At 40.9% G+C, this 14,838-nt stretch overlaps 1 protein-coding gene across 2 annotated transcripts in view; it reads left to right on the top strand.

Moving 5' to 3' along the window:
* FAM171A1 (family with sequence similarity 171 member A1) overlaps positions 1–14,838 on the top strand; it is an 89,954-nt gene that overhangs the window by 68,706 nt on the left and 6,410 nt on the right. For both annotated transcript variants that reach the window (XM_086742375.1, XM_086742376.1), the window contains one exon: positions 1,317–1,493. In XM_086742375.1, coding sequence (XP_086598501.1) covers positions 1,317–1,493 — 177 coding nt within the window. The remainder of the gene's footprint in view (positions 1–1,316; positions 1,494–14,838) is intronic.

Here is a 14,838-nt window from a genome sequence, read left to right on the forward strand (position 1 = left end):
TGATTATGGCTGTGATACTCATATGTATTTAGTTTAAGATGAATAAAGATGAGAAAATATATGCACTCCCCTCCTCAGCTGGACAGGGGAGAGAAAATATAACAAAAGGATCCTGGGTCAAGATAAGGACAGGGAGAGATCACTCAGCAATTACCATCACAGGCAAAACAGACTTGACTTGGGGAAAACAAATTATTAACAATCAAACCAGAGTAGGATAACAAGAAATAAAAACCAACTCGTAAAGCACCTTCCCCCTACCCCTTCCTTCTTCCCAGGTTCAATTTTACTCCCAATTTTCTCTACCTCCTCCCCCACACGGCGCAGGGGAACGGGGAATGAGGGTTGTGGTCAGTTCATCACACGTCGTCTTTGCTGCTCCTTCCTCCTCAGGGAGAGGACTCCTCACACTCTTCCCCTGCTCCAGTGTGGAGTCTCTCCCACAGGAGACAGTCCTTCACAAACTGCCCCAGCATGGGTCCCTTCCATGGGGTGCAGTCCCTCAGGAACAGACTGCTCCAGCGCGGGTCCCCCACGGGCTCACAAGTCCTGCCAGGAAACCTGCTGTAGCACAGGCTCCACCCTCCACGGGGCCACGGCTCCTGCCAGGAGCTTGCTCCAGCACAGGCCGTCCAAGGGCCACAGCCTCCTTTGGGCATCCGCCTGCCCTGGTGTGGGGTCCTCCACGGGCTGCAGGTGGATCCCTGCCCCTCCGTGGGCCTCCATGGGCTGCAGGGGCACAGCCGGCCTCACCATGGGCCGCACCACAAGCTGCAGGGGAATCTCTGCTCTGGCGCCTGGAGCACCTCCTCCCCCTCCTTCTCCACTGACCTTGCTGTCTGCAGAGTTGTTCCTCTCACATGTTCTCCCTCCTCTCTCCAGCTGAAGTTGCTGTTGCCCAGTAACTTCGTCCCCTTGTTAATTTTGTTGTCGCAGAGGTGCTGCCACCGTGGCTGATGGGCTCGGCCTTGGCCAACATCGAGTCTGTCCTGGAGCCGGCTGGCACTGGCTCTGTCGGACATGGGGGAAGCTTTAGCAGCTCCTCACAGGAGCCACTCCTGTAGCCCTCCCTGCTGCCAGAACTTGCCACGCAAACCTGATACAGTAGTTTTCCTGTCTTCAGAATGTTCTGAAATTAAGTGAAAAATACAGAAGCATATATGTCTTGGTTGTTGTGAATTTTGTAAGGTAGGGAAGATTTCTACTGCCATCCCTTGAGAAATATTTTGGTCCAGTACTGTGTCGTCGAACCACGTGGGTATATCTTAAATTCCGGGAAATGCTGTAGTCACAATGTTCATTCATTCTCTCGGTAGGAAACAGCACTAGGTATGACCTCACCCCTGTCACTGCAGTCAGTGTTCATCTCCTCAACAGCGATGGGACTCCCATCCCCGTGAATGGCCCCATCTATGTAACAGTGCCTCTGCCAACAAGCAGCAACTTGAAGCACAATGCACACGTTCCAGCATGGAGGTTTGACCAAAAATTTGGTAGGTAACATCTAATTGCGATTCCCTAGATGGCTTCCTTTACCTGAAACTAATATCTCGCTGCATTTATTATGTTAATATTTTAAGGTCTTCATTGGTGTGAACAGAAGTCTGCTTTCTGACTAAAAGGAGAGAAGACTGAGTTTTATTGATCAAGTAATATGCAGTTTATATGCAAATAGACTTGAGTAGGATTGTGTGCTACTTCTAGAGAATTTTTTTCTATAAATGTAACATTTTGCAATGATTAAATATTTTATGTGAAAACTGTCTTGAGAGAACCTGATTTCACCCAGTGACTGAGAAGCAGAGAGACGTATTTGCTGCGGCATTGAACTGGAAGCCTGGAGAAATGGAAACGAGCCTTATCTTTGCCACCAGCCAGCTCTCTGACCTTCGGTCCATCTCTTGTCTCTAGCTCAGTTTCCTGCCTGTCGGATAGGAAATGTAATACTGGCTTCTTTTATAAATCGCTTTGAGATTGACTAATACTGTAAAGAAGGAAAGTACATCTAAGTGATTTAAAGATAAAAGAACCAGCAAGCAAAATTTGTAAAATATTTTGAAAGGATGGAATGAATCAACATAAGCTGTAAAGTGCACTCAGTTTGTCACATTGCAGGATAACGTTTGCTATTGTGAACAGGAATTTTTACAGAAATATGTGGTTTAGGCTCTGTTTTGGTTTGTTTATTCATTGCTAGCATAGTGTGCCGACCTTCTTTACACCTTCAAAGTGTAAAGGATTAAGGAGTGCACAGGTCTTGTCCTGCTGATTCCCCTTCAGTTATTGCACTGTGGGGCTTCTGAAGTAGGTACCAGGAGGCTGTTAAGAAAAAGAAGAGAAAAAAGAAAAATGGAAGGTGAGAAAGGTAGATGCTATGAGGAAGAGAAGAAGAAAAACGAGCCAGAAATGTGGATCTGTATAGACAACTGGTGGGGTTTTGTCCTGCAAGGCAAATGTTTTGAGCCAATTTATGATCACATCCCTAAGTAAAGCAACGAGCATGAAACCAGCGTGTTGGAGGAAGGGAGGGGAGCGGGGAAGAAAGAGATGAGGGGGGAAACAACATTTTTGCTTCCTTCCTGCCTCTGCTGAAAAAGGTGATGTCTTTTCAAACAGCATGCCTATAAATCTTTTGTCAGAAGTTGGCTGTATTAGAGAGTAAAGCAGTGGGATTTAATGAAGAATCAGTTTGAATATGATATAAAATTGAACAGCAGAAAAAGAGTGCAATGAGTGGATTCGAAGTTTCTCTTAACTGTAGAAATGACACTTTTCTTCTGGTGCCCTGGCAGGAAGTTTCACTATGTTCTTCCTGAAACTGTTTTTGATTTGTGATTCTAGAAGCTGTTTTGTTTTCCTGTGTTCAAATAAAGACAAGGAAGACTGACTCACGTTTATATTCTCCACAAGAAGCAGTCTGTCCCCAACTCTTTCTGTCGGCTGTGTTATGGCTGTAGCCTGCCTCATCACTAGTTACTCACCACTGGTGAAATGGTTCTGATTTTGATTATGGAGCTTCCTCGTTTATGGCCAAATTTCCATGCTTCTGCGGTGGGGCCACAAAACCTCTCTCTTACTGTGGAATATGGGTTTTACTGTTACATATAAAGAGCTAGTTACCCTACTGTGTGCAGTAGGGTATAGATCAACATGGGTTAGTTAATTTAGTGCTGCTAGCTTGAGGCTCCCAGTCTTGACACTAGTTCAACGTTGTTTGCTTCATGACAAACTGCTGGAGCACTTGTGTTGTTGGGAGGGGAAGGCATGAGGACCACTAAACAAAAAGTGGTTTTGTCAGGCCACTTAGCTTCACAAAGCCATGGAGAGGAGGGTATTCAAGACGTTATGCTTAGGCTCCAGCTTGCACTTCAGCTGAAGTAAGCATCTTTCCCTGCAGCCGAAAATGTTGACCAAAGATCTATTTAAGCCCTGACTGCAGCATGCCAATTCTAGCAGAATTTTGGCCCCATCCCAAACTAGGGAATTTTATAAATTAAGTAGCCTAATTTAATAAGTAGAGCAGCCACTTTATCTTGTGCAGGCTACATTAGCACCCTGAGGGCTGTCAAACTAGCCATATGTAGTGTGGCTGTTGTGGTACCCTGTCATTCCCCATCCCTATTGTGCTTGGACTGCGAAGGTAGGAGGATGGATGATGACTGGGATGGCTCCATGCTGGAGAAATCCTTAACTGGCAAATAAATTGTTGTAACCCACTTGCACTGCCAGATCTGTGCCTTGTCAGGATGGGACCTCTAACCTCATTATTGTGATTTTGTCTTTCATTTCAGGAGCTGCTTTTTTCAGCGCTAGTTATGTTGTGGTCTCTCCTAAAAAGATTTTCAGTGGCTTAAGTTTTCTCACTTGTATCTGAAAATTGAGTAAATGTCAGAGATGGAAAACTGTGACTGTATTACCGGGCAATAATGCAACGCTTCTCTCTAGTTTATTAGCAATACAGTGGGTGCTTGTTCGTCCAAGCCATTCTTTTTGTTTAGAATCCATGTGGTTGTCATCATTACTGCATGAAGTATAATTTCTGCTCTAGAAAGCAGAAATACTTTTCACTTTTAGGGGAGGGATCAGAGAAGGAACAGAAATACTAGAAATACGTCTTAATCCTTAGAATCTCATACATTTTGCTGAGCTCATGATGTACTAATATAAACCCAGTGGCATCTGGAAGTGCAGAGATTTTCATACTTTCTACAGAAATTCTGCATATTTTTTGTTACAACACAAACTTACTGTCTTGCGTGCACAGCAAGCAAATTAAAGCAGTAATACCTTTTTGAATAATTAATAAAATGAAGAGCAACTAACTATTCCCTGGAGAAGTTTTAGGATTAAATGAATACGTCCAACCTTGTTTTTGTGTTGGAGACGCACTCCACCCACCACCTTTCTCTGTAGTATTTCATAGTGTGGGTAATAATAAGCATAGATGCATTGATGTTATGGAGGCATGCACACTAAAACACAACTTAATCATTCCATGCCGTTGACATACCCATATCTCTTGTGTTTCACACAACTTTGGGAGAGTGGTTTTATTTCATAGTACACACTTAAAGGTTTGAACATAAAGAGATATGGATTCTCATTTTTATAATCAAGATTGCTCAGTCGGGTTTTCTGAGTTATTGACTTTTTGTTTTTCCCCAAGCACTGTCTTGTTTCTTCTCAAAATCTGAAGGGGCTGAAAAACTTTTTTTTTTCTTTATCTGTAAACAGATGGTTGGAATCATGGCTTCCTCCCTGTATATTTGCCTTGATGTCAGTAGGATTTAGAGCAATATAATTAATCTCTCTATTCTTGGACAACAAATTTCTGTCCAAAACTTCTTTCTAGCCTTGTCCTTTTCAGTCAGAAATCAATACTGCAGATCCCAGTAGAAATGAAACTTTGTACCTTCTGCATAATTTCCAGCTTCTGCCAGCTGGACTAAGTAACACAGCACTTGCTCAGCTGTATTCTCCTCAGCCCCCATTTAAATGGTCTATGCTTTAAGTTAAGGTGTCTGGTTTTCATTGGATTTAGTGAGCAAAACTGTAAGACCAGCATTCTCCATTTTAAGTCCTCAGTTTCATCCCATGTGGTGTGGAGGCATTATGTTGCACCGAGCTCTCTAGATCCACATCTAGAGCTGTATGAAGGACTTCAAAATATTACAAATATTCCAGAGTGCATAATATGGAAATGGGATTTATTCTTCAATGACAATATCGATGCATCTGCTAGTTTATTAATCCCACCAAATAACAGGAAAATATTTTCAACACTGTTTTCAGTCTTGTGTGGCAAAGGACTCTGGAGTGAAGAGGTTAAACCTCCACCTTTTTGCTCCTCCTCCTTAAAATGGGTTATTTCTTGTGCCCATGTAAATGAAGTTCAGAGTACTGTTTCTCTGTTCTTTCTCCTCCCTGAACACAGTGTACGTCTTTGACGTGACCTGGTTGTATTTAAATTACTAGCTTCTTTGCAGAGGAGAATGTTTCCCCAGTGCCTGAAATCTCAACCATGTATTAGTAAAGTGATGGCAGAATATGGAGAAGAGTATCTTGGAGAACTCTTTTTATAGCTTTATAAAGCACAATACTTTATGTACTCTGCTGTGCTTGGTCAGTGCTTTCTGGTGGCATTTAATGCCATAATAGATTTCTAAATACATTTGAAAGTCTTGTACTTACTTTTTCTGGGTGACGTCCTGCCTTTTCCATTGATTTTTGTAGAGTTAGAATTCGCCGATGTTCTTTCCTCAGCAAAATGAAGATAATGTTTTCTGTGCTCAAAAGAAGTTGTGAGGATATACTTCTATATAAACAGTATCGGTGCCTACTTAAACTCGACCAAAATATGATTTTGCTATATTTCATGGAGGTGAAATGATGCTTGTGTTTTGTTCATAGTGGTTATAGGGAGAGAGTGAAAGATACTGTCAGGCAGAAAATGTAAGCAGGTTACCGTACCCATACCTGTCTAGTTCACTGCACATTATTTGTAAATGAGATGATTTGTAAAAGTCTCTGATTGAAGCTTCTCATGTGGTAGCAATGATAATCCACCCAAAGAAAAGATTGACTTGTATTTTCATAGTTTAAAAATAAAACATATTCCTTTTTGTTATGAATTCGGTTAACTTCTGATTGCCACCACATTCATGCACTGCATGACTGACAGAAAATAATGGTTTAACAAAAACTTTTGCAGTCTGTTGCTTGACCTGACACTGGGTATGAGTTCATGCCTCTGAACTTGGATAGATGGCCTGCATTTGGACTACATGCAGCTACACATGTGGCCTGGGACTTCATGCACTTCTCCATGGGTTTTACCGGGTTTTCTATGGGTGAGAAATAGACATGTGCAGGAAAACACATTCCCTGCCCCCAAAAGTTTGTATTTAATATAATCAGATCCAGAACATTTGATTCTAGTTCAGATTCACTGGTAATGCAGAGATTTATTTGCAAATTGCAAGGAGAAAACCAAGCCTCCATAAAGTTCACGGTGACACTGTTTCTGTAGTTTACAAATTCCTTGACAATTTGATTTTTACTTCCTTTATTATCTTAGCTGTGAAGGTTAAATTATTCTTAAAGACTAAATACACTGAGGAATACAGATTTTTAACTAACTGCTCTCCAAGAATTTCATATTTTGTGTGTTGCCATAGAAATGGCAGCTACTAAACCCAGCTTTTTACCATGTATGATGTCTACACAATAGGTGCAGATATAATTGCAGAGTAGTAGACAGACTTCAGCGTTGAAAGGCAAAGAAGCTCTTCCTCTGATGCTTCACGGTGTAGCTCACTGAGGTATGTTCTCAACATCATCGTTCCTCTGCATAGGTGTAGTGGATCACAGGAGGCAGTTGTGCTTTTTTAACAATATGTTTGTTGGTTTTAAAATGGATTTTGTGGTTTACACATGTGAAAAGTGACGTGAATGGGTTGTTTGATCCTCTCCCCACCTCATTTAGCATCTGAATTGCATTTGTGGCAAAGCAGACAGGGTATGGCATGATGGTGGAGCTTAAGAGGATGTTGAAGGAATCAGGCTGGTGCCAAAGTGTATATATGCAAATAAGCTACTATTATAAAACTGGAAACAAATAATAGAGCTTCTGAGAACAGGTTTTAATAACAGATTATATGTTGTGTCATGTAGATGGCTCTGTAGCTCCACCTACAGAAGGCGTGCAGTAGAAGGTGAGAGGAGGTGGACATCAAGATTTCAGAAGTGGAGAAAAGACTATTGTGCTTGTGCAGCTGCTTGAGTTGGAGAGGACCTGGAGATTGGTGGAAATATAGGCAGGAATGCATAGAGCAGGATTTAATGTGTCTGGGTGGAGCTGGAAGAGGCTGAGGAGGCCCTGGGCCAACCTTCCCCTGCAGCCTTGGGATGAGAGATCAAATCCCAGTGTGTGTCTGCTTCCACTTCCAGCTTGAAAAATAGAAACTGAACGTGAGTGTGATGGGAGGCTGAGTGAAGGAAAAGGCATGCAGTGTTTTGAATTGCCTTGTGCTTTTATTTATTGCTTGTTCTAATAATTTTGTCAATAACTGACTGAATGTGATCAATAATGTGATGAAGCGAATGTTAGAGGCAGTATCTTTCATGTACACTGGTAACTAGGGATGGAGGTTCAGCAAGCATAACTAAGCTTTCTCTTTTGAAATATAATTATTAACCAGTAATTACATATGGAAGTAATTTTCTTTAATAAATCTCTTCTGTTCTTGCATTCTGGAAGGAAATGCTGAGGGGACCAAAGCAATGCAAGCAGTTCTCTGGACAATGTGCCCTGCCTTTTGCCCAGACGTAATTAAAATTATTAAATAATGAAAACTGGCCTGTTCTTTTGTTAAACACTTGACAGGTGATCTAAGGGGAACAATGAGTAGAGACGGCAAAAACTACAAAGCTTCTCAGACACTAGTGATAAATTGAAGCATTAGACTTCATAGCAAAATCTTCAAGGTATGTCATTGAAAGCATTTCCCTCACAGTACACCAAATAATGGTGGTGCTGCTGAAGCAGTAGCGGGATTTAGCCCTGGAAGGCTTGTGTAAGAGTGGAAGAGTAACGAAGGTATGAGCGTCAGAGCAGGGACATTTATTTTTTTACGTTGCCTAGCAACTCCAAAAACAAAATTGTAATATTAACTTAAATACTATGAATTTTTAAACCCATGTGTATTGAGGGGAGGGGGAGGAGGAGAGTAATCTCTACCAATATTCAAGGAGTTTTTCAACTTCCAATTTCAGTGGCTTTTAGCTTTTTAGAAAACAAACAAAAGTAAAACCAAAAACCCCATCCTTCTGTAGTAGAACTTCTGATGCTGATGCAGATTAGAGGTGATTTTCATTTGGAAGAAGAAATCTGATAAGCAGCTTTCAGCTGGAAGAATGAAAAGCTACAATTTATGTATGTCAGAACATGCTTTAGGAAGTTATTTTCACAAACTTGCCCTTGATTAACACTCCATAATAACATTGCCATTTGAAGCATCTAAATAAATTACTTCTAGAGCACTGTTAGTACGTTTTGAATATCCTTTGCTGTCCCACACTCAGTCTGATAACAACCTGCCTCATTCCTTTTGACACCTATCTCTCCATTTAACTGTGAATCTCTGCCTAAGGAGGCCAATTTTACAAGACATCGTAGACATCACTGAAGAGATCCATGCTGAAAGAAAAGCCCTTCTCATTAAGGACTATTTATTTAAAACATCTGTGCTATTAAATAGTACAGTGGAAAGTATCTTTCTTTTCTTTACAAAACTCTTTTGTCCAGGGAAGATAATCTTGTGAATAAAAATAAATTCATATAATGGGATTATGTTTAATTTGCTCTCTTGCTAATTAAATCTTCTTATTTGTCACACCTATTGGGTGGAAATAATTCATGCTGTAAATAGCACAATTTTGGTTCCCTGTTGAGTGGGATTGGATGATCCTGTTGCCAGTTAAAAGACACAAAATTAATAGCAAGGAGTATTTGATCAATGGTAGAGTTTCCTACCAAAAGCTCACATGTAAAAGTAATTTCTGGAAAAAACCCTCCATAGCTGCCATATATTTAAACACTGGCAATATTTAGACTTTATGACTGTCCTTAGGGGAAGCTGCTGGCTACAGCACACTCCTCTGACAGTTATTTACTGGAAATGTTTTGATCAGTGATAGGAAGAACACACAATCAAAGTCAGCAGAAGTCACTGCAGCAGTCATGATCTGGGAGGCTCTGAAATGGTCAGCGTGGAAAATTAAACCCGAAGCAAGCAGTGTTACGCATCCTCCCAGAGAGACGTGTTCTGTGCTGGGATGCCAGCATGCAACTCCCCTCGCAGCCAGCACACATGGGAGTTTCTCTCATTTATTCCTGACTTTAATAGGAGTCACATGCGTCTCTCTAGAGCAGATGGCCTGGTGTGGCAGTCCTGCCTGAACGAAGCGTGGTCTTGCCTCACGTTGGCTGGTAGGAAGTTTGCCATCTGAGCTGGAGCAGTGTGGGATTGTCAGCATGCACGGTCATGCCCATGGAAGCCAGAGAGGTGTAAGATTCCCTGGATTTCACTACAGATTAATTTAAAATATTAAAGTCTAGCTTTAAAATATGGAAGTAATGTCTTATTCAGAGGTATCATGCATCTAGACTACAAAACCAGATCCATTTATGCTGCCTAGATCCAGCAAGCTGTCACATTGAATAGTCAGTGTCTTTGAAGACAATAGGACGTCTCTTTTCTGGGCAGACTGGCCATACATGCAGTGACCTGATTGTACAGGGAAATGGTCTAGAATAGCTGTTCTGTAATGGCTTTTCTGCAATAGTTGTCCATCTGGACACTTGCCTTGCTGAAAGGGTCATTTTTCCATCTGATTTAGAAGTAAACTGAATTAAATTACAAAAAGGCATTTTTAGTGCAGAATGTGTGTTGCAACGGAGATTTAATGTGCAAGCCTTTTGCTGTTAAATTTACTCGTGATAACCCCCTCCTGCCCTCATTGGCAAGTCCTGAGAGCTGCCTGAGATTAATAAACAGGATGATCAGAATCAAAGTTACTGCAAGTATTACGATGCTTCTCTCTAGCAGAATTTATTTCTCCTGCTCTGCTGAAATCTTCAACTTGTCTCTGATATTTGGGTATTTTTGCAGCCAGATGGAGCTCAGCTGTCTTTATCCGATTGCTTTTTGATTTGTATTTCTTTTAAAGTACTCGCATTTTTATGTTTTTTTTGTAGTGTTAATGATGGTAGTTCTCTTTCTTACCCTGCTTTTAAGTTACATATATGAAGGAGTGCTGGGTAAGCTGGTTTATAAGTTTTTTTTCCAAATAAATTTGTTAAATGACAATTTATTCCAAAAAGTCCGTAACACTAAATATAATTTTGGTGAGGAAAGAGTTAAGAAACTTCTCGGTTCTCCCCCTGCCATTCGTTTGAGCCAGGAGACAGCTCCCCTGACTTGAATCCTGGATCAGCATATTGGCTCCACTGAACATTAATAGAGGAAAAAGAGGAAGAGAAATGTAAAAATGATCTATAAGCAAGAATGTCTCTATATATAGAAGTTTTCCGTGAAGCACCAGACACTCTTTAAGAATTAATAGCAAATTGGCCCAAATCGTGCAGTGCTTACAAACTGTACTGAACTTGCTGTTTCTGCTCCAGAGATGCATTGACATGTTTTCTTTGGAACTACACAGTCTGGAACAAAAACCATCAGTTCCATTACATCCAGTTATTTGTGCTGCTTTTTATTTATAATCTGGTATTGCTTGTTACTTAACAATTATTGCACATCATGTATAAAACTTAATAAGCAGTGAAGCTAGTTGATTGTGCTGACTTGGGCAAGGGAGGAAGTAGATGTTGTTGAATATTTTGAGAGTAATGAATTACATTAGCGTAACACTTAGCCATGCAGGGAAGTAAGACCTCTCTTCCCTCCTAAATCCTTCTACTTAGTTCTCCTGCAGTTGTAATCCTGCTTGGACAGAAAAAAAAAAAATGAATGCTCCTTGCCCTTACTCCATTTGCAGGCTAAAGGATAGGAAAGGGCAGAAAAATGAAGAAGTTCTTTACTCACTGCCCCTCAGTCTCCTCCCTTGCTTAGAAGTGCAAGTATATGAGGACACTGAGGGTAATCAGCTGCATTTTTAGAACAGGAGAACATTTTGTTTCCCACTGCAAGGAATAATCTGGGATGGGATAGGGAATTCATTCTCAAGGCTGCACAGCAGTGAACTCTTGCTTACTCAAGGCAGCTTGAAACGCCAGGAGCATAGCCAGTAAGCACAACGTGATTGGGTTTTGCTTGGTAGAATTACAGCAAGGCATTGCATGTAGGGAGCTAGAAGAGCACTGCTTGGTGTTTAATGATAGTTGAAAAGCAACCAGGATATTAGAAGCTATAAAAGATGAAATATGAGAGAGACCTGAAAATGTCCCAATGGATTTACAGAATACTGAGGCCACATCAGTTCACTCCAGTAATACTGTGTTGGCTTTCAGCTATTTGATCTCACAAGAAACAATACAGGACTTTGTGTTTCAACTGTTTCCACTGAAACCTGTTTTGCTGCTGCAGGAATTCTTTATTCTTTTCATTCCATCATGCAGGAGGATGCTCTGTTTTATTAATGAACTTTTGGTAAAAAATGGTGGAAGTATAAGAGGCGAGTTTATCACCGAAGTGTTGGACCAGGAAAGTATTAAAAAAGACAACTGATGAGATTGTATACCCGTGCTTCCCAGGAACCCGCACTTGGTGTTGTCCTGACGAAGGAACTTGGGACAGTGCCATTTAAAAAGTAAATCTTTTCTAGCTGTCATCATACACTACTGTGTAGGATATGGTCAACAAAAGCTTCATCAGTCTTGTTTAAACATGACAAATATTGGATATATGTTATGCTTTTGAAATTCTTAACTGTCCATAGCAGAGAGACGGAATTGCATGTTTCCCTAGTGTTATACAGACCAATACATTTCCTCGAGTATATCCAGTGGTTAACTAGAGCAGGTGACCTAAATGAGCAGAAGACAAGCATGAAACCTGACTGACCTTGTGCAGTAGACTATTGTTTGCTTCCATTGCAAATACAGGGATTCCTTTCATTGCTAAAATGTGAGCAATCTGAGCTGCTGCTTGTTTGGCAGGATGGCAGCTGAGCTCTGCTCGCAGCGATACGAGTGCAGCCTCTGTTAGCTTTCTTGATCGCTGCGTTATGCAAGCAGAGTATTACTGAGCAAAAGGCTTTAAAAGAGGCATTAGGAGGATTGTGTTCATTAGAATGCAGTGTAATAGGAATAAGGCAAGCTGGACACCAGTTCCCCCTAGTGAAGGAATCAGTAATAGCTTCTGCTGGAGGAGGTAACAAGAGACTACGAACATACTGAACTTTGCTGTCTTACATTTGTATGTGCTTCTGTTTGTGTGTGATTTTAAAGGGCTTAGAGATGGTGAAAGAAGTATGGGAAGTATGATGAATCCATCACCCAGGTCCTTCCATTTTTTTTTTTTTAATCAGGACTTTTATATCTCCTTTAGTCTTAAATTTTGTTTTGCGTAGTTGTGTATTTGGATAGTTGGTGCATATGCTCACTGTCTGAAGCAGCAGTTTTCTCAATCCCAGTGTCTCGGCCTAGATTATTTGGTGCACAAGACCTTGCAGGAAAAACCAAATGTGACATTTAGGCTTACATGAGTTTTTTTACCAAATGGCCTTTTAGGCACAAGACAGAAGCAGGTTTTGACCCTATGGGCTGTTCTTCACCGTGTGTTTCAGGGCCATTAGTATGACTCTTTCCCCAGAAGTTCATGGGTAGAAAACATGAAGGGAAAGTGGCCATCTTGGAGGAGAAAATGAATGTACTTTTCCTAGTTTTTCCAGAAACTTCACACATAACTGTGGACAATTCAATTCTATTATTTTTGATAATCCTGCCCTAAAAGAGGTAAATTAATGGCTACATCAAGGTGTTCAGATACGACAGTTACGGATGCCGTATGTGCAAATCTGTGCACACAGGTTTTGGGGTTTTTTTTGTGCTGTGAATCAAAATGATTTATCTTGTGTGACTTTCTGTGTGACATAACCAATTCTTGCTAACCTATACAGACTGGAAATGATACTTGGAAACCTGAAAATTATATCAGTAATTCCTTATCCCTATTGCCCACAAATTCAATTTGTTTTCAAATACAGAGTCTCTCTATGGCGGTGATAGTCACCTAGATCTAGAAATTCTCTCAAACGTGTTTTTTTAACAACCTTTCACTATATTCATATGTGTTTATTATTTAACCAAAGGTGGTGGATGGCGGACTTTAAGGGTGTACTTACATAGGAAAAATCAGTAGTAGAGAGGAAATAAATACTCAGGAAAGCCACTCTCATATGAACAGGGTTTGCACAGATGGATAATCTACGAAACACAGCAGAAATCGTCAGGATCTTGGTGGTATTAGAAAAAAAAGCAACAGCATCTCTTCTGTGTGTTCTGCTCTCACTGCTAAGTGTAGAGATGACTGTCATCCACAAATGCTCGTGCTCAGTCCTGAGTGACGTCTGACGAAAGCACCATTTGGGGAATTTCATGCAGGAGACTATTTAAAGGAAAGGGAATCAAAGGTACAAGATGCAACTTGCTTTTAAAGTCAGCATTTGAAGCTGAGTAAGGTAAATGCAGCATTCTGTCTCTCCTTTGCACAGAAATACAGAACTGCTCTGCAGAAGTGCGGAGGGGTTCATCCCTTCTCCGTACACAGATCAGCTGTACTGGCAGTGGCTGCTGCAGTGTGTGAAGAACCTCCTTAGAGAGTTAATGCCCTCTGTTACGGGACCCACTGGTGGTGCCAAGCCAGGACTGCAGCTTCGGGAAACACCATTTGGTACCGGGGTGGCTTCCCAGCAATGGCTCTCAGTGTCCAGGCCAGCGAAGCAGATCTGCCTGCCCTCCGCTCACTTCTCTGCTGGACCGGGGCAACTGGTCACACAGACCCATGAGCTGGATCTGTTACCCGATTATTTAATTTTCAGCAGTGCATGGTAGAGTAATCCTGTGTTTCTTTCAAAGAGAAGAAAGATGGGAGCAGTCCACAAGCTATACTAGACATTTAATGAATCAGAAACTAAGGTGAATATTTTCTTGTACAGCCCCAGAATCTGAGGTCTTAATGAATTGCAAAAAGGTAAACCACTGATTCAGCTGTAAAGGTTTTTCGTAGCCCAATTCATCCAACAAAATTATCTTCTGCAAATAGAACATCTCTCAACTAGTACAGATTGTCAATCTGGACTATTTAAGAGTTTGTTAACTTTAACACAGTGCTTTAATATTGTCAGCCTTACTCATTTTGAAATGATCATTCTGAAAAATCTATTATCTTTCCTTCGAGAAACATGTTTTAGAAACCTCATTATCCATTACCAAACAGTATTCCTGGGTGTATACATATTCTGAATGACTAATGTTGCTGAATCAAAGTGACGGTGCAACTTAATTGCACATTTACTGGCAGTAGCATTCATAAGCTTGTTTTCTGTATAGGAAACCCAACATTTTGAGGAAGTATTTTCTTCAGTCTTCCAGAAGTTGACAGCCAGAGCTGACAGAAAGGTGGTGTGCAGAACTCAAGTGTGGTATGGGAGATACGATGCCTCTTCAAATACAGTTTTTAGGTGGGCTGTCTACATGTAATCAGCTCCAGGAGAATCCTTCAAAGAAGAGGAATCTATTATTTAATGTGTCCAGTTATTTTCTTTAACCCTTTTTGAAGCTTTATTAGTTTTATTTAATCTTAAGTGTTCTTTGTG

Source organism: Chlamydotis macqueenii, chromosome 2, assembly GCF_036417535.1.
Source record: "Chlamydotis macqueenii isolate bChlMac1 chromosome 2, bChlMac1.mat, whole genome shotgun sequence".
Taxonomy (NCBI): Eukaryota; Metazoa; Chordata; class Aves; order Otidiformes; family Otididae; genus Chlamydotis; species Chlamydotis macqueenii.